Source organism: Hemicordylus capensis, chromosome 6 (assembly GCF_027244095.1).
Source record: "Hemicordylus capensis ecotype Gifberg chromosome 6, rHemCap1.1.pri, whole genome shotgun sequence".
Classification (NCBI taxonomy): domain Eukaryota; kingdom Metazoa; phylum Chordata; class Lepidosauria; order Squamata; family Cordylidae; genus Hemicordylus; species Hemicordylus capensis.
Genome location: NC_069662.1, coordinates 71,936,662 through 71,952,077, shown reverse-complemented (window position 1 = coordinate 71,952,077; position 15,416 = coordinate 71,936,662). Strand labels below are relative to the sequence as shown.

At 46.9% G+C, this 15,416-nt stretch overlaps 1 protein-coding gene across 1 annotated transcript in view; it reads right to left on the bottom strand.

Moving 5' to 3' along the window:
* The window catches only part of LOC128331346 (uncharacterized), a 60,761-nt gene extending 57,000 nt beyond the window's left edge, over positions 1–3,761 (bottom strand). The window contains exons 1-7 of the mRNA XM_053264688.1: positions 3,162–3,761; positions 2,937–3,059; positions 2,801–2,833; positions 2,548–2,604; positions 2,386–2,445; positions 2,191–2,298; positions 1,306–1,801 (exon numbers count right to left, since the gene is read on the bottom strand). Coding sequence (XP_053120663.1) covers positions 1,306–1,801; positions 2,191–2,298; positions 2,386–2,445; positions 2,548–2,604; positions 2,801–2,833; positions 2,937–3,059; positions 3,162–3,294 — 1,010 coding nt within the window. The 5' untranslated portion in view covers positions 3,295–3,761. The remainder of the gene's footprint in view (positions 1–1,305; positions 1,802–2,190; positions 2,299–2,385; positions 2,446–2,547; positions 2,605–2,800; positions 2,834–2,936; positions 3,060–3,161) is intronic.
* Between the last annotated feature and the right edge of the window lie 11,655 nt (positions 3,762–15,416).

Below are 15,416 nucleotides of genomic sequence, written 5' to 3'. Positions count from 1 at the left end.
AGTTTGGGACGTGGATCCCATCCTCCTGCCTGCATTCGCAGTCATAAAACACATATTTTACTGATATCTCGGGGTACTGTAGACGTGGAATGTAACACGCGTGTTCTACCCCGGGGGAAAGGTACTCATAACATACATGGCACTGCTTTCCCCTACAGACGCTTTCAGCTTCATGACCCGCCTCGACATAGCGGAAGCACTTTTCACATAGGTCACGCGGGATGCATTCTACCCGCCCCATGGCGGCGAGCTTCATATGCTTTCCTAGACACTCATGTGATCTACACTGCATCTTGCATTTGGGGCATCTGATTACACGCCCCACATGTTTTACACAGCCAGCCTCTAAACAGCGGTGGCACCTCATCAAACAGTCGTGTGTGTGTCTGTAGGGCGTGTAGCAGACATAACAAAAATTTCTGGTCCCAAAAAACCCCTTGATGTTCTTAACCCCATAATAATGATCCTTATGAAGTAACAGAAAACAGGTTTTGAGGTACTTCTGTTCAGGAGTTTTTAAAATACTCCATCCAGAAGTTCCCCATTGCACAACAACAATATTGACCTTCATATGTGTCTCTACGATTTCCACGTCTGCAAAAGACACCTGTTTCTGCTCACTCCACCCAAGATCCTGGTACAACTTTTTTGCTCCCTTTTTTATCTGTGTAGCGGTGGCTCTCAAATCTAGAACAGCCATGAGACTCGCTGCAAAACAGAGGGCTGTGTTAGGCATGGGGACATCTATCAGATGCAGCCTCTTTTTCTGTATAATGCTGCTATAGGGTATTGATTTTATATGCCTGCGACCGGCTCCTCGTGGGGGGTGTGATGACAATCACAGCCAGTGTTAATACACCATCAGCTAAAATTTGTGCATAACTTTGAAGCAGGTTAGATATAGCGCTTAGGAATGCCTCAGCGTTCAGATGGCCTGCCTGTCTCCTTGCTGAGTAAAGGGGGTTTGAAATCCCTGGCGCTCGCAATCTGAGCTGTACAAAGTCCCCTGGTTCTATATGGTTGTTTATATTATCCAGAACCCTTTGAATAGCAGAATGCATCCCAGATAGCGCATCACAAAAGGAGTGTACTCTGTCCAAATTCACAAACTTGAATTCGTAATACATTTCAGTTCCATTAAAGCGTGCATAGCTCCTATTATAACGCTGTATAAACTGAAGATCCACAGGTGGGGTTTCTTCAGAAATGCCTGCTGCTTCTTCAGAAGAGAACTGTTGGGAACCAGCTGCAGGTCCAACATCGAACGCCAAGCCTCCTCGAGAAGCTCCACTGTGGGTAGCCCGCTCTTTGGGGGTGGCATTCGGGCCAACATCTGAAGCCTCACTTAGAGAGGACCCATTCTGGGTTTCACACTGTTCAGTAAAAGCATTCTGAGGACCGGGGCCACTAGGTGACTCCTCGGATGGTTCAAATTCGTCTGAAGAATCAGAAGCATTCCTATACCCTCCTGGCTGGTGGCTAGATGCGGACCCTCCCCCCACCTGTATGCAGACAGGGTATGGTTGATCTTTTTTATTTCTGTCTACGAAATCACACACAGGGTTTGCACGTGTCTTTAGACATTGTAGCTGTTGTGAAGTATCACTAATCACGGCCATTTCTTTACGTATGATGCGTTTTGCTTGCTCAATGTGTTGCTCAGCTTCGGCCTTGCGTTCAAAAGCCACAGCCCTAGTCCTTATCAATGTCTCTATGTGTTCTGTAACACGTGCCATGCTGGCCAAGAACTCGTTATCTTGGAAGTTCAGCTCTTGGACATCACGGAGCCCCGGTTCATGTTCTGAAACAGATAGATCGGGGGGGGGGGCAGGGGGTCACCATGTATGTCTGGAGTAAATCACCCACAGCTAGTAGGTTTGAACGTGTGTGTGTGTTGTGCCATGGGGGGGGGGGGGTAGACTTACCAGACTTCTGAAAGGGTCTCTGGGTGTCTTGTGGTTTTGCCCGCTCCTAGGGCTTCCGGGTCAGCTGTCGTCGGGTAGTAGAGGGAACATCTTCAGGAATCCACGCAGACAAGGGGGGTCCTCCCCAACATGACACACAGGTGTGTGCATGATGTGTGAGCGTGTTTGTGTCATGCGGTGCAGAAATGTCTTACCCCCATGGTACAAACATGTGTGTTACTGAAGTATGTTGCTGTTTGTGTCATGTAGTGTGGAAATGTCTTACCAGGTTCCAGGATAGCCCTTCTGGGTTTTTTGTAGGCTGGCTGCACCTCCACGTTGGAGTCCCTGGGCGCCATGTGTCCGGGTTGATGCTGTTCATGGGATACTACATCTGCAGACAAGGGAATCATACGGTTTTATCAATAAAAGCTATACATAAATAAAATAGTTAAAACATTTCATTCTTTCTTTCTCCTACCCTTACTCTTTGCTTTTCTCTTCAATCTGCTTAGACGTGTGGGGGCTGGTTCAGGTTCTTCTGTAGGGGAAAAAAGGGGGGGCATGTTAGATAGAATTAGTCTGAGGTTTCCACACAGCGTATACATTTGCAGGGATGCTTTTAAAATAAAAGCTATTTTACCCTCTAGAGCACTCTCAGTCAGATTCCGCAACCCGTCCTGGGTATTTGTCAGGTCCACTGTGAACAACATAGGCATGTATTAACCATAATTATTAATAATTCTATTTGTATACCCCCCCCCGGCCTTCCAAAATAAATAAATAAATAATAAAAAATGGCTCAGGGCGGTTTACACAGAGAAATAATACACAATTTGTTGAATTTTAGAATGAGATATTACAGAGAGATTTGGGGGGGGGGACCCTGTTCTTACCTATGTTATCATCACTTCTCTGCCCTATGCCATCTACAATAAAAAGAGAGAGAGAGAGAGAGATGATCGTACTCAGAAAAACCCTTCAAAACAGTACTCATCTAGAATTTATTTTAAATTTTAAAATGTAATTTACCAGGTACTCTGTTTCTAACAGCCTGTGATGTGAAAACCTCATCCTTTGGAATGAGATATGGGTCCGAACTCTTTGAGAGCGAAAAAGTGGCTCTCCCAGGCCGAGGGGGTTGAACAACAGTTTCTGTAGAACATCAAATATAAATCAGGCATTTGTATATCTTCTTAACATTTTAAAACAATCTAAAAAGGGGTGGGGGGTGGGGAGAGTAGAATATAGCCATACCCATATCTTGAGAGATATCAAGAAGATTGCTCATTTCATCATCCCTTATGCTCATCTTCTTTGGTGGTGTTTTTCTTTGTTTGTTTTTTGGTGAGTGCTGTTGAATATATACAAAATACCCAGCCAGGGACATGCTCAGACATATCCTCCCCAATCAGAACCTAAACGGGCAGCAAGATGGAATATCGGCATGTTTATTCTCTTGCTATGGGGTGTATTCGGCAGGCCTGTGGAAAACCAGAAGCGGTGGGGATAGGCCCCTTGCTACTTAAAATGGAGGCCGAGCTAAGCCCCCACATGGACTCTCTTCACCCTAACAGTTTGCTAGATATTGAGAACTATTTCACATCTGTGATGGCTGCAGAATTTGCAGATGGGAAAATCAATAAGGGCAGATTTTTAACTATTTTTCTGTTCGGTGGTTTGCTTACAAAAAGTCTTACAAAACGTCTATGCCCTGCGGTGAGCCAGCAAATCATGGACAAGATGGCCCTTTTTATTACAGATTACATTGTGAGGAGTGGCTGGCATGAACATGTGTGCTGGGTGAGTTTATTTAATTTAAACCATTTACAGGATTGTGAGTTGTGCATGCATGACCCTGTTTTATTTATTTGTTGCAGGAGAGCTGTTTTGCAGAGAACAGAAACGGCCCTTGGAATACTAGATTGCTACAGATGTTGAGGCGTACATCAAAAATGCTGTATATAATACTGCCTGTGTAAATATAGGTTTTAAGAATAAAATTTTAAAAACAACAAGGGTCAGGGTTCTCTCTCTTTTTTTTTTTAAAAGACCCTGGGGGTAAGATTCAAATCATTCCTGACCCTAAAACATGCTCTCCAGATATAAAAATAAGCATTTACTAAGGAAGCAGGCAGATTCAAACCAGACCGCATGGCGTAGAGAGGAAAAAATGAGAGAAAAGGGGGTAAATTACTAAAGTTACATGCACTTTTAAACCATACAAGGCCCTAAAAACAGGCTCTCCATATATAAAATAAGCATTTACTAAGGATTCAGCCAGATTCAAAATCAGGCCGCATGGCTTAGAGAAAAAATGAGAGAAAAAGGGGTAAACTGCTAAAGATTCATGCATTTTAAACCAATCCTGGCCCCTAAAACATGCTCTCCATATATAAAATAAGAGCATACTAAAATATCAAAAGATTCCAAAGATATCAAACAGATTCAAAACCAGGCCCCACAGCATGGTTTAGAAAAAGCAAGTTATAAAATGGTGGTAGCCATACCTTAGACTTGTTTCTCTACAGGGTCCTGCTTTGGGGAGTTCTCCAGGGGTGAAAGAGAAAGACTTCCTAATTCAAACTAGTTTTATCAACTTGAGTCCTATGCCCACATGGTCTTGCAAGACCTTTCTGATTGGTTGACCTCATGCATGCTGCATGAGGGGTGTGGTAAAAGATTCATGCTGGCTGATGGCTTTATCTCCCCACTGCTAAGGGACCCATTGTCTGATGAACGCATCATCATCCTCTTGTCGGACCCCAACCTACTACAGAACCCTCAGGGCTGGTGAAGTTCCTTGTAAAATATATCTGTAATAGGGTATCCCCAGCAAAAAATAAAGCAGTCATTTGTTTAGAATCAGGGCCATTTTTTTATTTTATGAAATGATACATAATAATATAGTATTTTAAGAGACATACAAAAATACAGTCAGTATTCTAGGAAGAATGTATTAACAAAAAAACAAAGCAAAAACACATACCACCAGAGGGCAGCCGTGTACAACAGTTCCATTAGACTTTTGCGAGGGAATTTATTCAGGTATCTCTGGAACAAGAAACTGTCTGTATCCCCTTTTTTTCGAGGACACAGTTCACAAAAGAGAGCATTCTGGAATCCTTCTGTTGTGGGATAGCTTCTAACACAGCCTGCGGGTCATCAGAACCCTTAACCCTGCTGATGAGGTTTAGAGTCTGATTCACGGTATCACTAGATAGCAATAACATTTTCAAGCTGTAAGCAATTATAATAATTATGTGGAGCACTGCTTTCACACACATCCTTGATGACAATATTCTAATAAATCTGGAAACATTTCTATCGGTCCAAGTAACACATTCATGGGAGTCTTGCCCCCCTGCTTGAACCATACACCCGTAGCATGAATCATACATGTAATTCTTCAGGCAGTATTTTAAAATTCCATATACCCCCGCTCTGACAAGGCCTTTCATAGCAGAACGTCTTTTCCTTGCTGGTATGTAATCTGAATCATCCACTTGTAGTCCTAGGAAATTCTGCATAGACACATGGCTGGGTTGATGCGTTCTCACAGCGGGAGGATTCTGTAGGATGGGGAAGGTATGCTGTTATTACTATTTCTTTCTATCTTTCTTTTAAAAGAGATATCCCCACCCCTAAATTCTCCATACGCACCCTGATATGCATGTTCCCGGGCTCTGTATAGTTCCATATTGCTAAAGGCAGTGTGTCAAGCCCGCGGTCCTCACCCTCTTGGGAAAACATTAAAGAACACAGTTTTTATGTTGCAGCCCTGGGAACTCTCACATACTCCCCAAGTCTGTAACGCCAACAGTGTTTATTTACCTGAGCTCCAAAAGATTCTGCAGCTGCATCTTCCAAGATTCCCTGCCAGATTTCATAAAGTTCTTGGTCTTCTTCTTCGGGACGCTTAGCAGGTGGGAATTTCTCATCATCAGAACTTGTACTAATATACCGCTTTCTCGGGGTAGGGTTTACAATTGTTTCTTGTAAAATATCCTCCAAGGATCTCTCTGGGGAACCCATGATCGCTCAAACCGTGGGTCTGCAAAAACAAAGTGGCTCAGAGAGAAACGGGGTATTCCTATTGAATCAGAATGGCCAGGCGTGTTCGTAGAGAGCTCAATTGACCCCAATTCGGTCAATAAAGTTGCACAAAATGGCCGCCCGACCATTATCACGCCTGCACACTTGGGCCTTTCCGGAGCCTGAAACCTATTCCTATTGGTCCAGGGTGGCTAGGCGTGTTCGTAGAGGGGTCACTTGTCCACCTTCGGACATGTCTGGACATATTCTGGGGTAGGGGTGGTAGGGTGGGGGCCAGACTTCCGGGGTGAGGGCGTACCCCTACTTCTGACACTTTCCGAGCACGAGGGGCCTCCTCTGGGCCTTTTCGCCCAATAAAGTTGCACAAAATGGCCGCCCGACCATTATCACACCCACTCACTCGGGCCTCTCTGGAGCCTGAAACCTGTTCCTATTGGTCCAGGCTGACTAGGCGTGTTCGTAGAGGGGTCACATGGACACCTTCGGACATGTCTGGAAATATTCTGGGGTAGCCGTGTTAGGGTAGGTGCCAGACATCCGGGGTAAGGGCATCCCCCACTTCTGACCCTTTCCTGTCACGTGCGGGTCTCCTCAGCCCTTTCTGATGACGTATTTCTGGTGACATAAGGGCATTTTAACAGCTGCAAGCACCCGCGCCCCGTGATGTCACTGTGACGTCATCCTCCAGCCACGTGCTTTTGTTTTTAAACAAAACCACATGGTTTTTGACAGCAGGTATGCCCCTATACTACTATCCACCGCTCTCAAGCCTCTGATCCTGGTAATATGCTGCCTCTACAAGCCTTGGATCCCTCCATCCTTTCCCCTTCTTCTCCTTTCGCCTCGTCCCTCTACTAATTCCTGATCTCCCCAAACCATGCCAGCCCTCAGCCTTCCTTACCCCCCCCCCTTTTTCCATCTGTATCTGAGTTGTATTAGGCTCTAGGAAGATTTAATACACACACATATGTTAGTTAGGAACACTGGGTGAATATTGTTGCTGGTTAGGGTTGAAATACTGTTAGTAATATTGATAGAATGTTCTGTTTTCTGCTCAGTTAGATTGATGTTGTTATTCTTTTATACTCAATAAAGCCCATTGAATCATTTAGGTTTGGTTTGATCTCCTTTCTTTCTTCCGTCCAGATCCTACATGGTCACTATATAAAAGAATTTGGTCACTTGGTGACACTATGAGACAGGCCTCATTTTGTATGCTAGCTAATGAGCATATTCAGTATATAAATCAGGCCTGGACCACAACAGGAGGAAGCAGAACACAGTGCTACAATCCAAAAGGAAAGAAGAAAGCGTTGCAGAGCATCTATAAGTGTCAACAGTTGCACGCTGAGAACGGTTAGTTGCACTAACAGCACTACAGTGGAACAGGGAGGCAAATCAACATTATGCAATAGATGCAGGTACCAGTCACCGCAACTGTTTTGCTTTTTTAATTAAAATCAGCTAGTGAAAAACTATACGTCTGAGCAAAGGGACAAAAAGCAAAGGATCATGATATTTCCCCCCAGCAGTTATTTTTTTCCTCCTTAATGTTGCCCTCTCAAGGCTCCTTTTCCATCCATGTGAGAAAAAAGCAGCCAGAGGTAAAAAACACTCCACCCATTTCTCTGCTGAAACTCGCAACTGCCAGTGGCCATGTGTAATTCGAATCACAACCACCCACACCCAAGAGAGTATTACATGTGTCTGTTGTAGAAGGCACATCTTAGCCCTGAGACTGCTCCTACAGCTAATCTGTGGAATGAAGAAGAAAAAAGCCCTCTAGCATGTCACCATCAACTGTTGACTGTCTGGACACACACAGAAAACACCCAGTGCAAAAAACTAAATACAGTTTTATAATACATCACTAAAGATGAACCATGAACACTACTCGCATAAGAGTTATGCCTTCTACAAAATAATTCAAAGCAATTTATTTTTGCAATTCCCTATTCTACGAAACCAGACAGCAAAGCTATTACCCATGAGCTGCTGGAAGGGCAAACCAGCACAGCTAAGGACCTACTCTCTTCTGCCCCCCTCCCCTCTAATCTCCTCCAACAACAGAGCACAGAGAAAAGCCCACCCAAAGAAAGGAAGATAGGATTTGAGCTGGGAGAGGGGTTGCCTGCAAAATTTTGTTTACTGAATAAGGAGCACACCTTGGAGTGAAGAGGTGCTTTCACGCAGCAAGCGTACCCTGAAATGAGACTGAAGAGCTCCCTCCGGCTCTTTAGAGCTCTAGGCCACGCCCTTTTGCATGTGAAGTATCACATGGTGACATCACATGCAAAGGGGGCATGGCCTCAAGCTCTAAGGGGCTGAAGCGAGCTCTTCAGTCTCATTTCAGGGCAGGCTTGCTGCCTGAAAGCATCTATTTTCCCTTTCTCTCCCTCTCTGGAATAGACACTTTAAGGCAGCAAACGCTCCCTAAAAATAATCGGAAAGTCAGTGCTCGGGAGGGGGTAGGGGCGGGTGCGCAGGCTCTCCGCCGGGACTCAGATCTCTGTTGTGCGACTTGCGCGGCTGCGTGAGTGGGGGTGGAAGCAGGCACCCAGCAGGGGGGATTTTCCAAAACAAACAAACCCTGAAAAAAAACCACACACACACCTGTGGTGGTTGGGTGCGGGGCATGGCAAGCACTTGACGTCCCCCTGCAACTGGCGCCTAGGGCACGTGCCCTGCCTGCCCCACCCTGATTACGTGTCTGCATGGCCCATTCAGTCGGCGAGTGCTTTCTGCGCCGGCCCAGTAGGGTTCTTCCTTCCTCTCCCTGTCAAGCAAGGCAAAGAAGCCCCCAGCTGGGCCAACACAGAATGCATTCTCCAGTTGGATGCGCCACACATGCTGCTCAGCCCCAGAAACGCCTCCTGCATTGGTGTCCTGACACAGGGTGGAAGGGGTATGGCCGGCAGGGGACAGCACAGCTGGGGATGAGCCTGGAATATTACATGGAACCAAGAAGACAAGGATTGTAGAATAGAACAATATCGGACCTCTGAAAAGTATACAGTGTACTGTGCTTGATTGGCCAGCAAACTCGCCTGACCTGACCCCATAGAGAATCTATGGGGCATTGCCGAGAGAAGGATGAGAGACATGAGACCAAACAATGCAGAAGAGCTGAAGGCCGCTAATGAAGCATCCTGGTCTTCCATAATACCTCATCAGTGCCACAGGCTGATAGCATACATGCCACGCCATATTGAGGCAGTAATTGCTGCAAAAGGGGCCCAAACCAAATACTGAATACATATGCATGCTTATACTTTTCAGAGGTCCGATCCTACTACAATCCTTGTCTTCTTGGTTCCATGTAATATTCTAATTTTCTGGGGTTGTGGATTTGCGGTTTTCATGAGCTGTACGCCATGATCATCACAATTATAACAAATTAAGGCTTGACTTATCTTGCTTTGCATGTAATGCGTCTGTCTCATATATCAGTTTCACCTTTTAATTTGCATTACTGAAATTAATGGACTTTTGCACGATATTCTAATTTTCCGAGTTTCACCTGTATGCACTAGTAGAAATGTTTCAACACACAACTTAACATATTCCCATCCCACATATCTCTCCCCCCTCTGACTCTAAAGCACCTGAAACAGGTCACAGTTATACTTGAGTGCCTGGTCCATTGAGGGCCAGTGGAGACCACACCACCCAAAACAAACTAAAAAGGATATGGGGGCCCCCAAGGGGTGTGGAGGCCAGTGTTGCCTCTAGCAGGGATTTCCAGATACTGTTCACTACAACTCCCAGCAATAACCTTTGGCTGCAGTGGCCTTTGGCTGGGGATTCTTGGAGCTGTGGTCAACAACATCTGGGAATCCCTGTTAGAGAGAACACTGGTGGAGGCCCTGGACTTCGTCCTCAAAGTTCACTGTGCCTTGCTCCATATGTCCCAACCAGGACCTTAAGTTCTTCTTCAGAGGCCCTCCTCTGAGTGCCCTTGCCAAAGGAGGTGAGGCGGGGTGGCTACTAGGGAGAGGGCCTTTTGGGTGGTGACACCCCATTTATGGAATAGCTTCCCGAGTGAGCTTTGCCTGGCTTCCTCACTTTGTTCTTTTAGATGCCACCTAAAGACCTTTTTGTTCTGTCGGGCTTTTAAAATTTTGATTTTCAAATTTGATTTTTTAAAACTGATTTTAAAAGAGTTTTAAAATTTCTTTGTATTGCATTTTGTATTTCCTCTCCCCACCCCCACCTTTTGGTCTCTTATGATTTAATGTGTTATATGTTTTCATTTCATGTTTTCTTTTCATGTTGTGAGCCGCCCAGACAACAATTTGTTATGGGATAGCTAACAAAGTTGTTCATCACCATCATCGTCATCATCATCATCATCATGGCCACCTTAAATTTATTACAGGCTGATATCCAGAGCAGCAACCAGAAAATCTGCTCCTAACTCAGCCAGATTGTTCCAGAGCGGAGGGCAGAGGCGGATCCAGGGTGGGGCAGCCAGGGCACGTGCTCTGGGTGCCCCCTGAAGGGGGCATAATTTTGATGCCCCACCATCACAAGATTCAACCAGTGGGAGCCGCTAGGGGGTCCCGGTATCTCCGGATCCCAGGTGGCTGGCAAGCGGACCAGTGGCACCTGAACCCCCCCCCACTCACTTGCACAGGCTGCAGCAGCACACTCACACGAGATCTCTGGGCAGCGTGGGACAGGGTGGCGGGTGGGTGCTCCCATTGGATGGTGGAGAGCGCAGGCCAGGCCCGAGAGCTGTCTGGGCTGCCTGCACCAAGCCGGTTCCACGTGGCAGGGAGACTAGCAGCAGCAACTGCTGGGTGTTTGCATGCTGCTGTTCCGTAGTTTGTGTGCTGATGCTGTGTGCTGCTGTTTGTTGCCCAGCAGGCGACACAGCGTCTGCCTGCCCTGCTGGCTGGCTGCATTCTTGCATTAACCGCATACACACACACACACACACACACTCCAGACAAAGTAAACTGCTGCTCTGCTCAAATCTCTCTCTCTCTCTCTCTCTCTCTCTCTCTCTCTCTCTCTCTCGTGTGTTTGTGTGTATGTCTCGCACGCGCCCTACCCTGCAGTGCATAGAGGCTCGAAAAGCAGATTTGGAGCGGAGGGAGGCGGCCACCTCTCAGCAGGAGCAGTTCTCAAGGTGCTTCTACAGGGAGACGTGGGTGGGCAGGTTGGGGGGGGAGAAATGAGACCCTTCTTTCACCAAGCACCCCCATGGCTAACATAAACATCGCGGGGGGGGGGGGAATTGGGAACATAAATGACTAGGGAACCCTAGCCCTGCACCACAGCATGGGACTCTTTCCCCCTTGGCTCCTTCTCTCAGAACTTGTGGCAGCAGGATGATCACGAGAGAAGAAGATTGTGTGCAGGTGTGGGGGGGGGTTGCCTTTGGTCAGAAGGGGAAAATAGACAAATGCGATTTCCCCTTCCAACTTTGTCTGTAATGACTTTGTGGTACTACCTTTGTTTTATTTTATTTTTCTCTCTCTCTTCTCTTTCCATGGGGTATATGTGTGTGTGTGTAAATCTGCAAGGAGCCCCTGGTGGCGCAGTGGTAAAAGTGCTGCCCTGTAACCAGAAGGTTACAAGTTTGATCCTGACCAGGGGCTCAAGGTTGACTCAGCCTTCCATCCTTCCGAGGTCGGTAAAATGAGTACCCAGAATGTTGGGGGCAATATGCTAAATCATTGTAAACCGCTTAGAGAGCTCCGGCTATAGAGCGGTATATAAATGTAAGTGCTATTGCTATTGCTTTTGCTAAACCAACACCTGGGGCGGGGGGGGGATCGAGGTTAGCGGAAAGGCAAGAGCAGCCTGCTCTCCCCTCACTCAGCAGCAGCAGCCACCGCCGGGGCTTCTGGCTCAGCCTGCCTGGCCTGGTGAGGTGTTTGGGACGCACACGGGGGCTGCTCTGCTCTGCCTCCCCTTCTCTCTCACAGCCACTCAGTCAGTTGGGGGTCCGTGCGACTGCCCACACCGCTCTGCCTGCCTGGTGTGATCACATTGGGGTGCGCAAGCAGGCAGGCAGCCGGCAGGCATGCTGAGGAGGCGAGAGGATGAGGAGGAGGAGGAGGAGGACAGCGGCTGGAGACGGAGACGGAGACTGCTGCTGGAGCCTGGGGAGTGGGGCTGCAGGCCGAGACGGCGGGGTTCAGTGTGTGTGTGCTGCTGGCCAGAGGCAGGGAGACTCTTCTTCAGTACTTTTTCTCCAAAGGAGGTCTGTTGTTGTCTCTCTCTGTTTAATTAAGGATGTTCCTACCTTCTCCCAGGGGATTTGGGAGAGAGAGAGTTGCACTTTGCATGTGCTCATTTGTTTAAACACATATTGTAAAACTAGTCAGAGACTGAGCTTAGCTAGAAGCCAGAAACAAAAAGAAACCAGAAAAGCCAGCAGGGTGCAACAGGAAAAGAGCTGCTGATCTTTGTTTAAAGCCAGCAGAGCCAGAGGAAATGTAGATTCTTTTCCTGAGGCATGTGTATTGCCCTGAGCCTGCCAGCTCCCCCCTTCCCTCTTGCCCTGGGCTCTGATGCTCTCACTTGTCTGTGCTGAAGACCGAAGAAAAGGCATACAAGAGATCTAGCAACCTTCTAGTAAGCTGCCTTTTTCCGAGTCAGCCCATTGGTCCAGTCCATCCTTCTAACTATTGTCCACACAGACTGGTAGCAGCAGGCTAGAAAGCTGGTAGCCAGGCAGCTCTGGAGTGTGTACTTTCACTGAGGAGCTGGTGAGAGAGAATTTCCACACACACCCCACCCCCAGGCCCAGAGGCCTAACCAGGGAAAATGGCACCTAGGGCAAGCACTGAAATTGCGCCCCTGTCCAAACAGGAATGATGGGACTTGTAGTCAACAACATCTGGAAATCCCTGTTAAAAGGAACACTGTACCATCTAGATATGTTTGTTGATCCAAACCTGAAAACATGAGCCATTCAGAGGCATAGCAAGGTTGGAATGGGCCAAGGTGAGATTTTAAAATGGGCCCAGAGCCCCTCAAAGTCCAGGGCCTCCACACACCACAGGCCCCCAAGGATTTAAGTCGGATCTTTCAAAATACGTATGCTGCCTGGAAATACATTTCACTGAATACACACATGCACACTTCACAGTATATAGTGATATACATCGAGTACTATATATTTGTGCTACTTTTAATGCCTAGAACACACTAGCAAGGCTAATTATTAAAATGGCCCCCTCGCTGCAGATTAGCAAAGGAGACTTTCAACCATGCAAGGTGAGCCTATGTTTGTTTTCTCAGAATTCTGAACAAATTCAGAAAAGTTTGATTCCAGGAGGTTTTTCACACCAGGCTTTTAAAGCCCTTTAACACACATCTCCTCTGGAATAGAGGTGCTGCATTCACATGTTGGCCAGATTTACCCTGAAGTCCCTGCAAGTTTATGGGGAGCAGTTCACACACAAGAAAAATAAAATAAAAGCACAGCACATGCTTCACAGTTCTCACTCAGACTTTCTGGGTTGCAAAACAACTTGAACATAAGTGCATTTATGAATGAATGTGATGTGTTTTAGAAAACCAAAGTAACTCCATTTTACTTAGAATACCTCACTCTAACTTAAAGTAACCCCAGCCCAGCTCAGGCCAGCTCAAGGACACGGCCTCACATGATCAACGTCATTTCTCCACTAAATTGTATCTAAAGAAACTTGGTTCGCAACAGATGAATGCTCACTGTTCTTTGCTGACAGTTAAAGAAAACAGGATGTAACCAAATAAGGAGTGATCACCAGACGAACAATGAATCTTTTGCATGCGTACTAGATACTTAGTCCACCATTTTGTTGCCAAGTATACTATGTCTAGGGTGTCAACATCATTCAGATTGTCTGTATAAATGTAAGATGCACCTATAACCAATTTGTATTTCAATGCAGAGCAATAGCCCATTGATTTACCTTGCTGGCTGCAGCAGCAAATAAAATTGCCTCTAATTGATCCCCACTGAGTCTGTTTGATTGGCAAAAAGACGGACCCAGGGACGAACCGGTATTCACATCAACTGAATGAAAATAAATAAAATATACTTGTTCCAGAAGTTTTTGTAATTTTCTGCCCTGAAACAAGCCACTTATAGGCCTTTTTAGATAGTTTTTGTTTTTAAAGCCAGCACATTTTCCAGTCTGCTTTCAATTAAATATTCAGAGATTTCTCAGTCTCGCCCCCCCACCCACCCCCATATCAAAGCCCTATGGCAAGCAGATTCCTATAGGGGTGGGGGGACCCCAAAAAGGAATTCATAGCCTACCTAGCAATAGCTGTTCTGGATGGTCTGGGCAGGGGGGCTGCTGCTGCTGCTGCTGCTTTGGAGAGCACTGCCTCCTTCCTTCCTTCCTTCCTTCCTTGCTTGGGGCCTGCCCAGTTCAGGCTTCAGGGAGGCCTACTGGGAGGCCTCTCTGGAAGCCCCGCCCACCCGCCGATCAGCTGAGAGGCGGGCAGAGAAGAGCTCTGCAGTTTGCAGGCCTTGCCGATCCTAGGCCGGAGCTGGAGGCAAGTGGCTGGGGGGCCCTGGGGCTGGGCAGGGGGGCAATGGGGTGGGGGTGGCAGGAACTGGTGTGGCGCCCCCACATCAGTGTCACCTAGGGCACGTGCCCTGCCTCCCCACCCCTAGTTCTGCCTATGCGCCTAGAGCAGCACGACTTGCATTGTGCCTGCACAGGAAGAAGTGTACAAACCAGGGCTCTTGTCTTGTTTCTGAGGTGGCCAGCCTCCTGCACAGAGTGAGAGCAGCATGACCCCGAATACTCTGCCACATCAAGATGTCCTGCCTTGCCCTGCCTGGAATGACAACCGATGGAGCTGGTGCTGCTGCTCCGTGTGTCGCTTAGGCTCTCTGGCACCCCCTATCCTGACCAGCAAAGAGAAACCAGGCAACCTTTGCAGAACTTTGGGGAGGCTGCACAGTAGGGTTGCCGTGTGTTTTGTCCCCCAGTCCCGGCAGGATTCCTCTGCCTTTTAACAGCTGCAACTGGTAGAAATCTTGACGGGAACTTCTTTGCATTACTGTAGCCCTAGGTTTGATTTTATTTTTATTTTATTTTTTATTTTTTATCCTGAAAAAACAGCTAAATGTGAAAAATCCATCAGAAGATACAACATAAGTCATTGTACTCCACCGCTGACTTGCAATTTCATACAGTGACATGCCCAGAAGAGCCAGCATAGTGTAGTGTTTAGAGTGTTGGACTAGGACCAGGAAGACCCGAGTTCGAATCCCCTTTCCACCATGAAACTCACTGGGTGACTCTGGGCCAATCATATATCTCTCAGCCTAAACTACCTCACAGGGTTGTCGTGAGGATAAAAAAAGGCATGTACACCACGCTGAGCTGCTTGGAGGAAGAGCGGGATCTAAATGTCAAAATCAATTAAAATAGATTAAATAAATTTTCAAAAGATAAGGCAGCTGGGCAATGGAGAAGAGGTAGAGACCACTGT